The 17,749-nt window shown below is 41.6% G+C and overlaps 1 protein-coding gene across 3 annotated transcripts; it reads right to left on the bottom strand.

Moving 5' to 3' along the window:
- Positions 1-11,174: 11,174 nt before the first annotated feature.
- Positions 11,175-15,138, bottom strand: trappc1 (trafficking protein particle complex subunit 1; the record flags this gene model as incomplete). 3 transcript variants are annotated; one of them, XM_080437807.1, is made up of 5 exons in its annotated part: positions 11,175-11,806; positions 13,210-13,348; positions 13,643-13,713; positions 13,867-13,965; positions 15,116-15,138. In XM_080437807.1, the coding sequence occupies 4 exons, from the start codon at positions 13,963-13,965 to the stop codon at positions 11,678-11,680; spliced, it is 438 nt and encodes a 145-aa protein (XP_080293933.1). In that variant the 3' UTR covers positions 11,175-11,677. The 3 variants fall into 3 exon arrangements, with proteins under 3 accessions (XP_080293933.1, XP_080293934.1, XP_080293932.1); XM_080437808.1 differs by lacking the exon at positions 15,116-15,138 and adding an exon at positions 15,011-15,035; XM_080437806.1 differs by lacking the exon at positions 15,116-15,138 and having other exon boundaries at positions 13,643-13,965.
- Between the last annotated feature and the right edge of the window lie 2,611 nt (positions 15,139-17,749).

Here is a 17,749-nt window from a genome sequence, read left to right as displayed (position 1 = left end):
TGTGTATCTCTGGTTCTGTCTGTCTGTCGCTCGCCCTTCCTCTCTCTCTCTCTCTCTCACTGCTTAAACTCTTGCTTCCTTCTCCCATTTCTCACACAGGAGTCAGGGGTGTGTGTGTAGGGGGTGGGGGGGCCGGGGGGGGGGGGATCTGGGAGACAGAGCAGCTGTGCTGGTGGTGGTTCCCCACCACTCTGCAGTGCCAGGCCAGCAATAGACATGTGTTCAATATCCCCTCCCCTGCTGCCTGACATCGCTCTGTCTTCATTTCCACATCCATCTCAGTCCCACTGCAGTAAAACGAGCCAAACCAGGCCATTCTCAGCCTGTGGGCCGAGACGCACTGGCAAAACACTAAGATGTTAATGATAATATGACATTACAGCACTATGTACCTTTTTTTCATGGATACATTTTAATTTTGTCCAATCTGTATGGTTTGTTAATACAATATAACTACCGTGGTTGTGTTTTGTCTCCCTGCTGTTCTATTGTGACATTTAGATCCTGTGTCTAGGTGAGATATGACCTTTGACACGATCCTGTTTATGGTTTCTGTTTATGGTTATCCCCTGAGCAGGCAGGCTCTATTAGCTCAACGGTAAAAATGTCAGCACTTGTGCTGGAAACCGGATTCAAATCCGTGGTAGAAGAGGAAAGTTACATAGTGCAGCTTTAACTAAAAAAAAAGAAAAAAAATGTATTAACTTATTTATTCGTCTTATTTTTCTTTTGTGTGTGTGTGGGGGGGAGGTATACTTTATTGTGATCCGGTGTCCCAGGATGCAGGGGTGGAAAGGAGGGAAGTCGGGAAGGGACGGGTGAACATAGAAAATATGTGGTTGCAATGTCCTATACAAGCTACAACGACTGTAAGAGATGGAAAAATAATAGAACAAAGTGAACGCAATAATGGCATGGGGTTTGACTCCTGCACTGAGCACTAGAGCATTGTGGATGAATATAATTACTCAAGCCATTAGTAAGCAACTCACTGCTGCCACCTGCTGTTGGCTCTCAGTTCAGCTACGGTGCAGCTCCTGGTTTGTCCCCTTGCTTCCACACAAAGGTGAGAGGCGATCAATAGTTTTGTTCCACAAGTCAGGTTGGATGCAGAGTGGATATACATCATCATCAGTCTGGCAGGCCTCAGGTTTCGCTTACCAGCTGTTTTCTCAGCGGATGCAGAAAGTGGACAGAACGGCACAAAAAAAGAGTGAGAAAGCCTGTGTGTGCGCGTACGTGTGCGTGCGTGCGTGCATGTGTGTGTGTGTGTGTGTGTGTGTGTGTGTGTGTGTGTGTGTGTGTGTGTGTGTGTGTGTGTGTGTGTGTGTGTGTGTGTGTGTGTGTGTGTGTGTGTGTGTGTGTGATATGTACTTGAATTACTGTACTTGTGAGGGCCAAATGTCCCCACAAAGTATATAGTAGAATTTGAGAAATAAACATAGCGAGGACAATTTTCCTACAAGAGAAATAGTTTTTATGGTTAAAATGTATTTGGGGGTTAAGCTTACAATTAGGAAAAGATTCAGGTTGGGGTTAGGATGAGGATTAGGCATTTATGGGTTGAGGTTAGGGGTTAGGGTTGGAGTTAGGCCAATTCATACTTAAATGTCAGGCACCGAAAATAGCAGATCTGCTATTTTTGGTGCGTGACACCGTCATGACTAAGAATAACTCAGGCTTTAGGTTGAGGATAAAACATGGCAACACTACAAAAAGGTAAAAATTGTATTTACAAACTTGCCGTCGTAAAAGATTGATGTCCTCACAAGTACAATAATACAAACGTGTGTGTGTGTGTGTGTGTGTGTGTGTGTGTGTGTGTGTGTGTGTGTGTGTGTGTGTGTGTGTGTGTGTGTGTGTGTGTGTGTGTGTGTGTGTGTGTGTGTGTGTGTGTGTGTGTGTGTGTGTGTGTGTGTGTGCGTGTGTGTGTGTGTGTGCGCGCGCGCATGCGTGCATGCGTGCGTGTGTGTGTGTGTGGTCAGAATGCTGACTATAGCAGCTGGTGGTGCTGATGCCTGTCTCTCTAATGGTGAAACAGTCTGCAACAGCACTCTCTCTCTCTCTCTCTCTCACACACACACACACACACACACACACACACACACACACACACACACACACACACACACACACACACACACACACACACACACACAGACACACACACACACACACACACGCTCACATTCACACCACCATATTGTTCGTGCTACAGTAGTCAGCAGCACATAGCGCAGGGCAGCACATATATCCCATATCTCAGCGTCTGCACCTCTAAAACCACATCCCGACCCCCCGGCCCGGCCGTCCCCCAGAGGACATGAGGTCACACCTCACCTCATGTCCCACTCACACCAACAAACGTATGCATATATACTGTACACACTCCTGACAGTGCCCTTGAGCAAGGCACAGCATGCCTTTACAACTGCGGCGGGTCCCCCGGTTGATGCTTGGACTTGGAGGCTGGGGAGCACTCTGTCGGGTGGAAACCTCCTATGTCCAAAACTGTTACCTTTCGAGATTCTAATTTAAAAATAGCTAAAGTAGCAGATCTACAAGCTCAAAACAAAAGGTTTGAGCTTTCCGCGTTTTGAGCTCTCTGTTTATCAAAGAGCTGGAGAGATTTGGAATCCCCTGTTAGTGAATAAACACTCTATAGCAATCATTGCTATTAGAATATAAAGCTTTAACGTTTTAAGAAGAAACCTTATGTTTTAAAGATATCGCTTATACCTTTAACCACTTCAGCTCCAGCATCTGTATTGTGGAAAAAGCTTTCGCAGAAAATAGCAGATCAACAAGCTCACAACGCGCCTATTTTCAGCTAAAGCTTTCCTCACAATAACAGAAGACACTAGTATAGGACCCTGAGGGACTCCGCTCAACCATATAGGGCATAAGTGTTTAAGTACAGTACTTGAGTAAATGTACTTAGTTACTTTCTAGCACTGAGAGGGAGCAGAAAACCACTGGCAGAAGCAGAATGCTTGTGGGCCTACGGTACAAGACATGGGTTGCTGACACATCGTGTGTGTTATCATTTCTCTCCCCTCTGCCCATGACCTCAGAGCCACATGTACTGTAAGAGCTATTTCTGTTGACTTGCTGCTGGGTATATACATGACTTCATGTCTGATTTGTCGGAACAAAAGGCGGAGGGGGGAAAAAAAAGAGCCGTATCACTTTGTTAATGGAAAATGTTCCGCGTGAAAACTGTAAACGCTTTGATACTCGCTCCCATTCGTTTGGGGTTTGATGTTGCCTCCAGCAAGTCTGTCTAGCACAGCGGTTCTCAACCATTCAGGCCCTGAATTACATTGTTACTTTATAGCACCTTACATTTATGTTACGGTACGTAAATGTGTAAATCTTTCCCCCTAAGAGATACAGTATGTAAACTTGAAAGAATGTCCTTTTCCTTTAGGACAGAATGAAAATAACTTCAGACTTGACGTTTAACTACTTGAACTCCAGCATCCCTATTCTGGGGGGGGGAACACCAGCCAAAAATAGCCGATGTACTTATTAAATTAAATGTTAAGTGTTAACCAAAGAATATCACTTACACTACCTTTAAGTGGTTAAAGGAACACACGGGTGCCATGTTTAGGCCATTGATGGTGAATCACAGACTATATACTTTACGTTTATCAAAATAAAATGATTCGAAGGTGCGGGTTAAAAAAGCTCTAATAAAACACAAAAAAAACATGCCTACATGTTTTCAAGGCTAGGTTTGGTGAGATTTTAATGACTTTGGAGGAAATGTAAAAGTAAAACCGGAAATGGTGTATGTTTATGTACATTATATGATCAAAGCTCATGACTTAGACAATGTGACATGTAGGCTAGTTAGTAGTATGGTCCTTTAACACTAAGGGTTTTGCTGTTTAGTCGTTTATTGTTTTGATAAATGTTGGTTACTTGTTCAAGTTTTTGATAGTTTCTTGACAACAAATGTTATAAGAATATTTTTAGATAGCATGTTGTTTAGACAGATGCTAGGTTTGGTGTTATTGTTTACCTTGTATCCTAGTTTGTCTGAGGCACATGTTATGTGTCCAATATCCGAAAATAAAAATGAACTGCACTGAGCTCGGCCTACTCTGATCTCGCAGTTGTACACTCTGGAGAATGGTGTCTGCCTATACTGTCTAAATTGTAAATTGTACTTGGTGTGCTCAGTCAGTGTCTCAGTTCTCCCTTTTCCTTGAGCTTCCTTTTAACACCCAGAACAACAAACTATCAAATCCCTGCTCTACTGCATTCAACCTTCACTTCTGCCAAGTTTTAGAATCTCCTGTTAGTTCTCTATCCCAGTGGTCCTCAAACTTGTCTGGATCAGGGCCCACTTGAAGATCTCAAGTGTTCGTGGCCCACCCATCTGACCACTTAATGGCAGCCTGTTGCTAAGTGGTCAGGTAGGTGGGCCACTCTAACGTATCATCCACCCCAGTCCCCCCCACCCCCTCTTTCATGTGAGATGATGAGTGGTGGTGAGAGCTGGAGCCAGGTAGGTCTGGTCTGCAGCAGACATGACTAACTCAGCTAAAGGAGAAGATTGACTCACACACATCAAGACGTCATCCGTCAGGCTGGAGCCGGCTATGACATAAGCACAAATACACACAAACGCACACATGCACACAAAAAGATGCAGAGTCGACACACACACACACGGTCGGTCAGACAGACTTGTCGGTGCCGACTATCTGAAACACGGTCACACAAGTAGCCTCTCTCATCATCATCATCATCATCATCACCCGGTATTTTGTGATCATTACGGAGAAAGTGAAATTGAAACAAAAACCGTCAGCCAGTGATGAGATCACACTGCTGACGGTAAACATGATCACAAACACTCCCATGAGCTGGCAACACAAAGTCAAATTCAGTGTTTATTTATCCATTTGCAACACTGAGTGTGCACTGTACACAATTGGTTACACTTGTACACTCTCTGTAGTTGAATTAACACTCAGGGGTTTACTGTGTGCAGCACATAGAGTTAAAAATAATAGAGAGGGCACCGGAAATCCCCTCCAATCCACTTGCATTGAGTTGCTCACCCAGCCCATGGGCCGAAATCACCCCTTCTTCCGGGTTGGGAAATGTGATGGACGAGGCCTATTTGGGGCTTCTGCGTTTTGTGTCACCTCAGGGACGTGTTTGCGTCACCTCAGGGACGTGTTTTGCGTCACCTCAGTGCACAGCCCTGTGCGCAAGCTCGTGCGCAAGCTTGTGAGTCGAGCCCATTGGTCGAAAACCGTTTTCCCTGTTCATGTACAGTGGCCCAGGCCGTTTTGAGCTGCAGTACCTATGAATGGCCAGCATGTCCAATGCGCTTCAATGCAACCACTGGGTTCTGGGGGCTTGGTGCAGCAGCACTCTCCACAGAGGCTGTAAAGAGCAGAGACATAGGAGGGAGCAAAGGCGTGGCCAGGTGATTGAGGGCAGGTACAGGTACTTCCTCCTTCACAGGTGTAACCAATGATACTAATGAAGGTTCCATTCGGGTCAAACAGAGTCAGAGTGCTGATTTTGTGCATGTTGGCTCACTGGAAACACTCTGCTACACTAGTGGGTCTCAAAGTGTGGTCCAGGGACCCTCATGGTTCCATCCGGAGGTTCCAAGTAGCCCCTTACGAGTGTGTAACTTAAAAAAACAGATCTGTAAGCTCACAACATGCCACAATGTGGCGCACAACGTTGTGTGCGTGTAGATCTGCTATTTTCACTGTTCGTGATACAAGAAGTATATTTAAGTAGTTATCATGGCCATGAACCACTGGCATATATCATGGCATCATTGTGTTCACTCTATGCTCTGCATTTCCCTCTGAACAAGGGTCAGTGTACTGGTGTGTTAGGGCAAATGCATCATTTTATAATGTCTGACGCAGATGCTTCTGTCTGCCAGCTCACTCTGAAAGGGCACAAGGTCTATCGCAGGTGAGATTTGGCCAGAATACCACAGACTCCTCTGGGCTGACACACACACACACACACACACACACACACACACACACACACACACACACACACACACACACACACACACACACACACACACACACACACACACACACACACACACCCCGCAGAATTGACTAGCTCTTCTTATTAGACAGGTCTGACTAGAGTGAACAATAACATGCACGCACGTCACACGCACACACTACAACACACACACATGCAGGCGTGCACGCCCGCGTACACACACACACACACACATACGCAGATTACGCATGCATGCACGTGCACACACACACACACACACACACACACACACACACACACACACACACACAGACACACACACAGACACACACACAGACACACACACACAGACACTCGCCGTCATTGCATCTATTCTGCATTTATTATTCATGCTAGAGTAATGTGAGGTGTCTCCATTTTAATGGCTGCTAATGGCTTTTTGAGTTACTGCCACCAGCTATGAATAAATCATCCCATTCATACTGCAGCCAATACCTCACCCTGACTGTGCTGGCTTCATCTGAAGGAATGTGTGTGTGTGTGTGTGTGTGTGTGTGTGTGTGTGTGTGTGTGCGTGTGTGCGCGTGTGTGTGTGTGTGTGTGTGTGCGTGTGTGCGAGAGTGCGCGCTGTATGGGGTGACATGTGTGTGCGCGCGTGTGTGTGGTGTCCTTACCTGGAGGTGTATACTATAACACATTTTGTACACAAACTACATGCATAAAGAATGTGTGCTTATCTGTGCATGTACACACGTGTGTGTTATGGTGAATGCTGGTGCCACAACACTTGAGAAACTACATAACTGTCAATCGATACACCACAAAAACAATAGATCACATTCCCGAGTAGACATAGAATTAACATGATCAGGGATTTGAGATCCATATCCATTATTAGCCCACAACATACAGTCACTTCCTCCCTGAGGTGATGCATTGCTGCTGAGAACAGGGCAAGAGGATGACGACAGTAAAAAGGGAGCGAGCAGAGTGTCGCCAGTGGTGGACTCAACCTTTGTACTTGAGTCAAAGTATAGACCAGTGGTCCTCAACCTTTTTCAAGTTAAGGACCCCCAAATTGATGTGTATTTGGCCGCGGACCCCCATCTGAAAAGATTATTCAAAGTTTTCCAAACATTTTAGATATTTTTCACAAAAAAATAAAAAAAATAGCAGATGTACAAGCTCCCAGTGAGCTTGTACATCTGCTATTTTCTAATAGCCAACGTTTAAATGGATAAAGTGGTTAAAAAAAATTGCGATGCTATGTTAAGTACGTTTACTGGGGACCCCCTGGAACCCCCCCAGCCCCTGGGGGTCCCCGGACCCCACTTTGAGAACTCCCGACTCTTTATCCGTTTCCTGTCAAATCCACTGTACAATCAATACAGCCAGGAAAGCCCCCAAAATATCTTTAAAATATAAATATATATATCATATTATTATTAGCTACTCAATTACAAGTGAAAGTTGTCAAGTCATATTTGTACTTGAGTTACATTAGGCTAGACATAGTAATTGCTTTAAAAAAATATTATTATAGTATTCCTAAGCACATGCTTTAAAGAAAAAAGTATTGAAAAGTACAAATTACAAATGTCATAGAGCAGCCTCTTGGAGAATAACTTTCCCCATCATTATGTTTAACTTGTTCAGCTGTACACATTCATATTGAAATGTATTGTTATGCTTGTAACATGTAGATTCCCGGTCACACAGAAGGTACACATTCTGGTTTGACTGGAATCTGTGTAATATATTTTTGTTTGTCACTCTGCACAGGAAGATGCCGTAATGGAGGAGCGGCCTGTTTAAGTAGTTGTGTAGTTGTGTGATTGGTGCCTGAAGATTGAGGGGTGCGGTGCCTGTTAATCCTGTTAGCCGATTGTTTAGAACACAGGGAGCATCGTAGGTGGTTTGCTAGAATAGTGTAGTTGGTTGATTGGTAATAGAAGGGTGGAGTTTTCAGAATATGTAAGGGAAACAGCTCAGAAAGACTGTATAAGCTGCCTTCATTTAAAATCTTCATATTTTTTCCTGCAAGCTTGGCTCCTTCCTGGCCCATTTGTGAGTTTTTCACTGTTTTACTGACTTAAGACATTTCCCTCCCAAAATTAAAAACATCTAATCATTCAATCATTGTGACAATAGCAGGTCTACAAGCCCACAACGTGTCATATTACGAAGCATTGTAGGTTTGTAGTTCTGCTATTTTTTCCATATTTGAAATAGGGCTCGAGTGGTTCATTCATACCGTACTTTTTCCCTTCCTGGAAATGTAGAAGTACAATATTTGTTTTTAAAGTGTAGTATCCAAACATAGAAATACTCAAGCAAAGTAAAACTTTTAAGTAGGCCTACAGTACTCAAGTAAACAGTTACTGTCCATCACTGAGTGTGTCCCAGCAGCTGTGGTGCCATGGCTGGGAGGATGACTTGGGATGAGAACAGTATCGATCCCTGGAAGCCCGGGTATTGACGAGGGGATGGATATCAGGAAGTGACCTTGGTAGAACCCAGACAGACGAGCACATGACCAGAGGCAGAGCTTTGTTTTCCTCTCATCAAGCACCTCCTGGCACCAAGCCTCCCTTCTGACATCAGACTCTGTGAACCACCGTTTCCCAAACAGTGGGTCACGGACCCATCTTTGGGACGCGGACCAATTTTGTATGGGTCGCGAGTAAATATCTCCTTTTTTCCATTTCTTACATTTAAAAAGGATACATATTTCAAAAAGATTTAAAAAAGTTTAACCCCCCCAAAAAATCACAGCTTTTCATCAATTAAAAACAATTCCAACATTTTTCAAAAGTATTTCATAAATAAAATGAAACAATACTGTACTTAAGTACTGTACTTAAGTACAAGTATTTTTTACTTTACTGGAGTATTTCCAATTTTCAATACTTTTACTTCTTTTCCACTCCAATTCAATTATTTGAAAACTTTAGTTTCTTTGTGGATTTAGATTATTGTTACACAACATACATTAACCACTTCGGCCCTATTTAAACTTGGGCTCTTTTCAAAAGATTTGTACACATTTTATACATTTGAAAACATGTGAAATGGGACATTATGAACTTTTACTTTTGGTACTTTAAGTATATTTTGATTCCAATACTTTTATACTTTTACTCAAGTAAATTTTGAACACTGAACTTTTACTTGTAACAAAGTATTTCTACATTGTGGTATTGATACTTTTAATTAAGTAAAAAAAATTAGTAGGCTACCTTTTCCACCACTGGTGTGTACGCCCTAAAACAATGAGTGACAAACCTTTCACAACAAGCAATTCAAACATAATGTGTTGTTCCCTACAAAATATTGTCACCTGTCACTTATGTGCATTGCGTTTCAGATGAGTATGAAAATAAGCTCTGTAGCAACAGATGCTTATGATATTAACACGTTTTGTTCAACAAGATAATCCTCACAAATCAACACTTTACGATTTTTGAACTACACAGGGAAATAACACATATAGCCTACAGCAGGGGTCTTCAAGGTTTTTCAGGCCAAGGACCCCTTGGCTGTGAGAGATGAATCACGGACCCCCATTATATATTGTATAAAATAAAATAAAAATCATAGATTTCATAGATAGCTTCATAGACTTGTTTGACAGCACTGTCATCAGTGTATGTTATAGATTCATGTTAATGTGGATTTTCAGACATTTAACCACTTAAACCGTCAACACTAAATAAACTTGACCTTTCACTCTGTACTTGGTCTGCTTTTTCCCCCTCTAAACCTATACCTCTTTCCCAAAAATAGCAGATCTACAAGCTACAATCACAGTAGCTACAACAGTAGCTAAAATCACAACGCCTCGCATGGCGATTTTTGGCTAAAGTTCTCCTCAGAAAAGGGATGCTAGGGTTCAAGTGGTTTTAAAAAAATGGTATCACACAAAGATTTGGCGGCCCCCCTGTAGTAACTGAGGACCCCCTGTTGAAGACTCCTGGCCTACAGTATTTTAAAAGCACTATAGCCCCCTCATTCATGGGTCACTAAACTAACATCCCACAGTGCCCTCCAGTGGCACTACATGATATTACATCGGTCGCAAGCGATGCGTTCAGTAAGCGTCCCTCCTGTGTTGAGGAGCCTTATTTTTAAGTTAACTCTATGGTTGTAGCCTACTGCTTGCTGGGGGTCGCCGCCATCCTTGGGGGGAAAACCCCAAAACATAGCTAATGTTGGCTCCTGTTGATAGGGCTTATATATTATTTATATATACAATTATTATTTATACATCACTTTGGGTTTCAGACAGAAGCGGAAAGAGAGAATTTGGGGTCAGGAAGTAGAACAGAGAGGAAAGGAAAGTCTATTTCATATTCAACTGTCACTATTAAGTAGAATAGAGATTACTGTAGCTCCTGAAATAACTGGTAGGGAAGGCTTTATTAACCTACAGTTACTGCAGTTATAGCCAATTAGAAAGCAATTGCACCAATTAATTTGGGTACAGCTGAGCAGTATCTAAATTAATTGGTTTATAGAGTGGGAATTAATTAATGGGGAGTCAGGGTAAGAACCGCTGCATGTCATCTGGCTACTAATCACATAGGCAACATTTGTTCTCAATCAATATTTGTTCTCAATCAATTACTTAAATTAGCCTTTGATTATGTTCTTAATGAATTAGAATCAAATTGGCCCGGGGCCAGACTTACTTTCAAACCCCTGGCTTAAACGGTCTAGCTCCTAAATACATCTCTGGCCTGTTTACTAAGAACTCTCAGACCATCAGGCATTGGTCTCCTCACTATAGATAGGGTAACGTCTGAATCTGGTGAAGGTGCATAGATAAAGTACCAAAGTATGAGGTCAGAAGATCCTAAATACATTTTCCATTCCGAAATCCTATTGATTTGTTTAAATCAATTTAGTAATGTAAATGTGTAAAAAAGAAATGTATTTTTAGGTATGCTTGTATTTCTTCCTCTTTGAATGAATTGGTACTTTTCCGGCATCAGTTTATGCTTGGTAACAATGTGAGTAAATGCCCAGACTAAAAAATTTGGGAACATATATTTGTTTTATTAAAATCTAATTTTTGGGAACATTTCTTCAACTAGGGGCATGGCTTTGACGTCAAGACCTCCTACTCTCTGGAACAGCCTTCCTGATGACCTGCTGCAACTGTGTTATCTTTTAAAAGCAGGCAAGAGCCTGCCTGCCTGCCTGCCTGAATTATTTGTATTGTCAATGGGGTGGGTGTATATCTGTTAGTATAATGTTTGCATAATTCCGTAGTTTTTCTTTACTGGACACAGGCACAGTAAAACATTGTGTTCATGGTATAGTTTACTGACATGAAGGAAACATACATTTACTATCAAACAGAATTACTAACACATCACTGTACAAATCATTTACTCATGATAAGACTGTCAGTGGTGGACAGTAACAAAGTACATTTACCTGTGTACTGTAATTAAGGAATGTCTACATTTAAATACAATAATGCATTGATATTAAAAAGATAATCTACATGTAATTTGTACTTTTGAATTCTTAAAAGCAGACAGACTGCAATTTTCACTTACATTTGACCAGGAGTATCTATACTTTGACTCAAATACTGGGGTTGAGTACATTGTCCACCACTGGCTTGTGTGTGCTGTGTGCGTGTGAGCGTGCGTGCGCATTAGGCTGCTCTGGGGCTATAGTAAGGCAGCGCTCTGATGAAAGCATCCAGTCTGGAAGTAAACAGGTCACTCTGCAGAGGCTGTCCCAACACACACAGAGGATTCTTCACGATGTACTCGACATAGAGCTGAGAGAGGCAGAGAGAGAGACACAGAGAGAGAGACCATTAACCAATGCTTTACTGTATGTACTCTACATAGAGCTGAGACAGACAGACAGAGAGAGAGACCATTAACCAATGCGTTACTGTATGTACAGTACTCTACAAAGAGCAGAGAGAGAGACAGACAGAGAGAGGGGGAGACCATTAACCCATGCTTTACTATATGCACTCTACTAGCCCTAGAATGGCTGTGATGTTACATACATTTCATGTATTCGAAATACACAGCCCATAGATCGGTCCTATCCCCGCTCGGGTAGCAGATTGATCTCGGTGGCGTTTATATTTGAAGCGCTGTGTGTGTACTCACCCAATAATTAATTCCTGCGACTTGGAGTCACATATTGTCTTCTAGTTTCATATACATTAGAAAGTTCTGGCAGAAAACGTGTGTTTGGTAAAATATCTCCACTTTTCTACGAGTTGCACACGGATAGCATTCAGTGCCCCTGATGGGGCCCGAAATGATTGCTGCACTAGTGAACAAATGAAAACTTCCTTCCATATACGTATACGGTATGGGTCACACAATTGACAGGTGTGATTAATTACCCCACACCAATCGCAACGCACCTGTCAATTGAGTGCCCCATACGTTTGTGCTTCCCAAACGTAGACTGTTCCCAAAGGAAGTTTTCATATGTTCAGTCCAGCAGTCATTTTGGGTCCGGGCAGAGAATTATGTCTGTGTGCAACTCGTGGAAAAGTGGAGATATTTTTCTAAACACATGTTTTCTGCCAGAACTTCCAAATGGATATGAAACTAGAAGACGATATCTGACTCCAGGTCGCAGCAATTAATTATTGGGTGAGTACACACGCAGCGGGGCCAATTTAAACCCCGCCGTGATCAGTCTGCTACCCGGGCGGTGGGCGGGGATAGGACCGATCTATGGCTGTGTATTTGGAATACATGAGATGTATGTAATATCACAGACATTCTAGTGCTAGTACTCTACATAGGAGCAGAGAGAGACAGACAGAAAGAGATTAACGATTAACCAATGCTTTACTGTATGTAGTGTCTACATAGAGCTGAGAGAGAGACAGACAGACAGACCATCATTAACCAATGCTTTACTGTAGGTGTAGTCTACATAGAGCTGAGAGAGACACAGAAAGACCTTTAACCAATACTTTACTGGCAAAACTATTCTATAAACTTTAGTTTAATTTAGGGGAACTCTGTATTGTAGGATAAAATACTTTGTGAATATGACCCCAGAAGTACATACAGTACAATATCAAAACACACACACACACACACACACACACACACACACACACACACACACACACACACACACACACACACACACACACACACACACACACACACACACACACACACACACACACAGTGTTACCGTGCTGTATATGTGGTGTAGAGTCTCTCTGGCGTTGGGGACCGACAGGTCGGTGTTCATGATGAACTTCAGTCCTGTTGGAGTTTCATAATAATGAAGTTTATATCTACTGGTCTGAAACGACAAGAATCCATCCTTCCTACAAACAGACGGAGAGAGTTAAGGATAACACTGGAGTAAGACACAGAAAAACAGAGGTGTGTGTGTGTGTGCGCGTGCGTGCATGCGTGCGTGCGTGTGTTTCTACCTGTCATTCTATTGTGAAGAGGACAGGGGGAAATCTGAGCACTTACAAGCACTGGAGGGTCTTTGAGAGAGAGCTCTACACACACATAACACTTTAAAAAGTGTTATTTCACATCTTAGCGTCTTCAAAACAAAAGATAGATAGGAGTTCAGTTTGGGCATTATTATTAAGTTGTGTGAAGGATACATATCCAGAGGAGACATCTTGTTGACGAAGGAGCGAATGGAAAACAGCATCCCATACATTAACTTAAACTCCTGATAGAGAAATAACATGACAAAGTAGATTTCATATTTTATCATTACCAACATTATCATTATGATATAAACATTATCACTATTATAATTATTATCATCATCATTCAGATCATAACCATTAACATAATTATCTTTTTTTATCATGTAAGTGACCTCATCTTTAGAGATTCCTGCTTGTTTCTTGCGGTTCCATTCACTGTAGTAGAGACAGATCCCATTGCCATCAAATATATACAGATTATGAACCGTCATCTAGAATCAGACAGAGAGACACCAATATTTAATATATACAGATTAAGGACTGGTCATCTAGTGTCAAGACAGAGAGACATCAATAATAAATATATACAGGTTATGGACTGGTCATCTAGAGTCAATTCAGAGAGACACCAATAATAATTATATACAGACTATGTACTATGGACTGATCATCTATTCTAGAGAGAGACTCATTAAATGTTATGGATGTTAATTTAGAGACAGGGAGAGGCACAATTAACACTTACAATTACATTAAATACTTAAATGACTTAATTATAGTTACAGGACAGTGGCTCAGGAGAAAAGTGTAAGTAACAACACACACTACTCATTCTGAAGTGATATGAGCATGTATTGAACTGTACTTTCCTGTGCTTTCTTTTTGCAAACCGCTAGTATTCAATCAATCAATCAATCAATCAATCAATGTTTGTCACGATTGTTCCTTCCTTCCTGTCGGTCATTTAATGATACATATTGGAATTTTAATACTCGAAGTTCTGGATTTCATCTAGCTTTGATACAAGACTGTCATATATTATATGACAGTCATATCATTATGACCGATAACAGTCTTGTTAGGCCTGCCGCCTGTCACAATTATTACACAATCGTCTAATCGCGATTATTTTTTGTCATAATCGTTTCCATGTTGAAAAAGGTTCATATTTTCAAACATTTTAAAAAAATAGTGGAAATAGCATATCTACAAGCACACATGCGAGGCGTTGTGAGCTTAGATCGGCTATTTCTTTGTATATTTATGTTATGTGTCATATTTGACATGTGCAACTTCAAAGCCTAAAAGCCAAACAAAAAATGTAATTTTCAACGACAAAAACACAATTAAATCGGTAATCGCAATTGTCTGAGTGAATGCATCGTCATGTAACATGTCATTATCGTGACAGCCCTGCGTCTTGTGATCCTAGGCTAGATTTACACTGGATCGCTGCGGCTGCTGCTGTTAGATCATTTAACGTTGTCAGTCACTAATCATGTTTACAGTATTAAAAACCCCTTGTTCTTCTCTTACGTAAATGTTTTAATGTGTAATAAAAAAGGTTATTACAAAAGAGACGTGTATAATAACCTCTAAAAGCTTTATAACACGATTAGAATGCAAAACATCAATGTTTACCTTCCTCCACTTCCTGGTTCAGGACCAAGCGAGTGTCCAGTCACATGCCTGAAAAGAAGGGAAAAATCTAATCTAGATAGGAGTCCAATGAGATGCCTGTAAACGTTCAGCTCCGTTTGGTTTGCTATACTCGCTGTAGTTAGTCAGAGCTGTTATGATTACGGTCCATGTTGATTTGGATTAATTGTTGTCGAATCACTCAGTCCACCACATAAATAAAGAAGTTTACTCTCTGCTGCCTTCAACCCATCTTCAGAGCTACGCCACTGTGCATGGTGCTTTTTTGAGAACCACCACTAGATGGCGCTGCAGTAGCGCTGCTGCCACTTTGTAATGAAAACGCCAAAGGAATCCTGGAACAGAAAGACAGACATGTTCTGCTAACCCAGTGGTTCTCAACCTGTGGGTCGGGACCCCCAAGAGGGGTCCCCACGTGATTTTGGGGGGTCCCCAGATGACAGTGAAGTGACAATTTAACGACTTTTAAGACCTTTTAAATACATTTAAAAAAAAGCTAGAAAATAAAAAGACAATCACTGCATCAAATGTCATCAACATACTATCAAAACTGGTCAAACATTGGCCAAATTGTCAAATAATGTAAGAAAGAGGCAAACAATTTGAAAATAGACGATCTACAAGCTCACAACGCCTCGCGTTGTGAGGCGTTGTGAGCTTGTAGATCTGCTATTTTCACAACATAAATCTGTGGAACTGAGTCAAACTAATGCCTCAACAGAACTCCTACATTCCAAGTGGTTGTCAGGGTGGGGTGGTCCCCAGACCCCAGTTCAAATATTATGGGGGTCCCCAGTTCAATTATGATTATTTTGGGGGGTCCCCAGTTCTAATATGATTATTTTGGGGGGTCCCCGGTTCTAATATGATTATTTTGGGGGGTCCCCGGTTCTGTAAAGTATTCATTATGCAGAATGTCCCGTTTCACAAGTTTTCAAAATGTATAAAAAATCTTTTGAAAATAGCAGATCTACAAGCACCCAACGCGTCACGATGCGACGAGTTGTGAGGTTGTAGATCAGCTATTATCAAAAGTTTTCAAATATTGTAGTGGAGTAAAAGTAGCCAAAAGGCATCATCTGGGATAGTCAGAAGACTAGAAATCTTATTAATGAAGTCTGTGAATCTTTAACGTATGACAGTAGAGACTGTATGGATGGCATAATATAAACCGAAGCATCTCTCTGATAAGGGAGACATAAGGACTCTAGTGCTGTATTTAGTACTTGTGTAGTACTTGTGATTGCAAACACTTGTTGTTAATTATTAATTGGATTGGGTCATAATATGATACTGATGGGTGTGAAGTGGTGTAAAGTAGCTAGACAGACTGTTACATAAATAGAAATGTAATAAAATGTAATGAATGTAGAAATGTAATAAAATGTAGACAGACTGTCCATGTCCAGACAGAAAGGCCCATTACTCCATCAGGTGAACTCACCAACTAAGCTACAGTGGCTCCTTGGGAAACTAATCCACATATTAGAATCACAATGTTAGATCAGTGGTTCTCAAACCTTTTAATGCTAAGGGCCGCGGACCCCCATCTGAAAATGTGTTGTACCAGGGACCTCCAGAAGAGAAGATTTGTCTTAAACAAATTTAAAATTATTCAAACACAAAAATAGCAGATGTACAAGCTCACAGGACCCCAGGAAGAATAGTCTCCACTAAGGTGTAGACTAATGGGGATCCTTAATAAACAAACAAACAAACAGCGCGGCACAAAGTGATGCGCTGTGAGCTTGTAGATCTGCTATTTTTTAATAGCCAACATATAAAATATGGATAAAGGGGTTCAAATTTATTAACACATTTTGATTTTGCTGGGGACCCCATGGAACCCCATCGAAGACTCCTGGGGGTCTCCGGACCCCACTTTGAGAACCACTGTGTTAGATGACTAGGCTCTCACAGTAGGTATAAGCACTTTGCTCAGCTAAGCCAGCTCACATCTCAGATCAACTCCCATTTATCTGCTGTGACAGCTCTGAACTTATCATGGCCATTAAGGCAGTCAAAGTGCTTTGAAGGGAAAATGGCACAAAAAACGTGTGGTGTTGTTGATTTTAATGTGCTGTCCCATTTAAATGTAAAAACAAGTCATTAAATGCAAGACTAAATTCACTTTCATTTGTCGCAGGAAATGCTAGTTTTGTGTTTTAATTCGGTGTTCAGTAGAGTGTGTGGGAGCAGTAGACAAGTCTGACTTAACTACTTTTTAACATTGAAATTACAGCCTTTCAAACATGTTAAATTTGATATATAAACAAGAGGATTGTTGACTTTGTGCACTTGTGTGTATGTGTGCACGTGTGTGTGTGTGTGTGTGTGTGTGTGTGTGTGTGTGCGTGTGCGTGTGCGTGTGCGTGTGCGTGTGCGTGTGCATGTGCATGTGCATGTGCATGTGCATGTGCATGTGCATGTGCATGTGCATGTGCATCTGTGCGTCTGTTGCTCATTTAAATTTAGTGTGAATGCATTTGTTCATTCTGGGTTTTTATTTGAGAGAAAGTTATAAATAATACAGTGTGATGTTTTTGACACACAAAAATGAATCAAGGATGTATATAGGGCAATGGTTCTCAAAGTGGGGTCCGGGGACCCCCAGGG

This window comes from Gymnoscopelus braueri (genome assembly GCF_963280865.1).
Source record: "Gymnoscopelus braueri genome assembly, chromosome: 9".
Classification (NCBI taxonomy): Eukaryota; Metazoa; Chordata; class Actinopteri; order Myctophiformes; family Myctophidae; genus Gymnoscopelus; species Gymnoscopelus braueri.
Note: the sequence above shows the minus strand (reverse complement) of the source record. Positions and strands in the feature narration are given on the sequence as shown.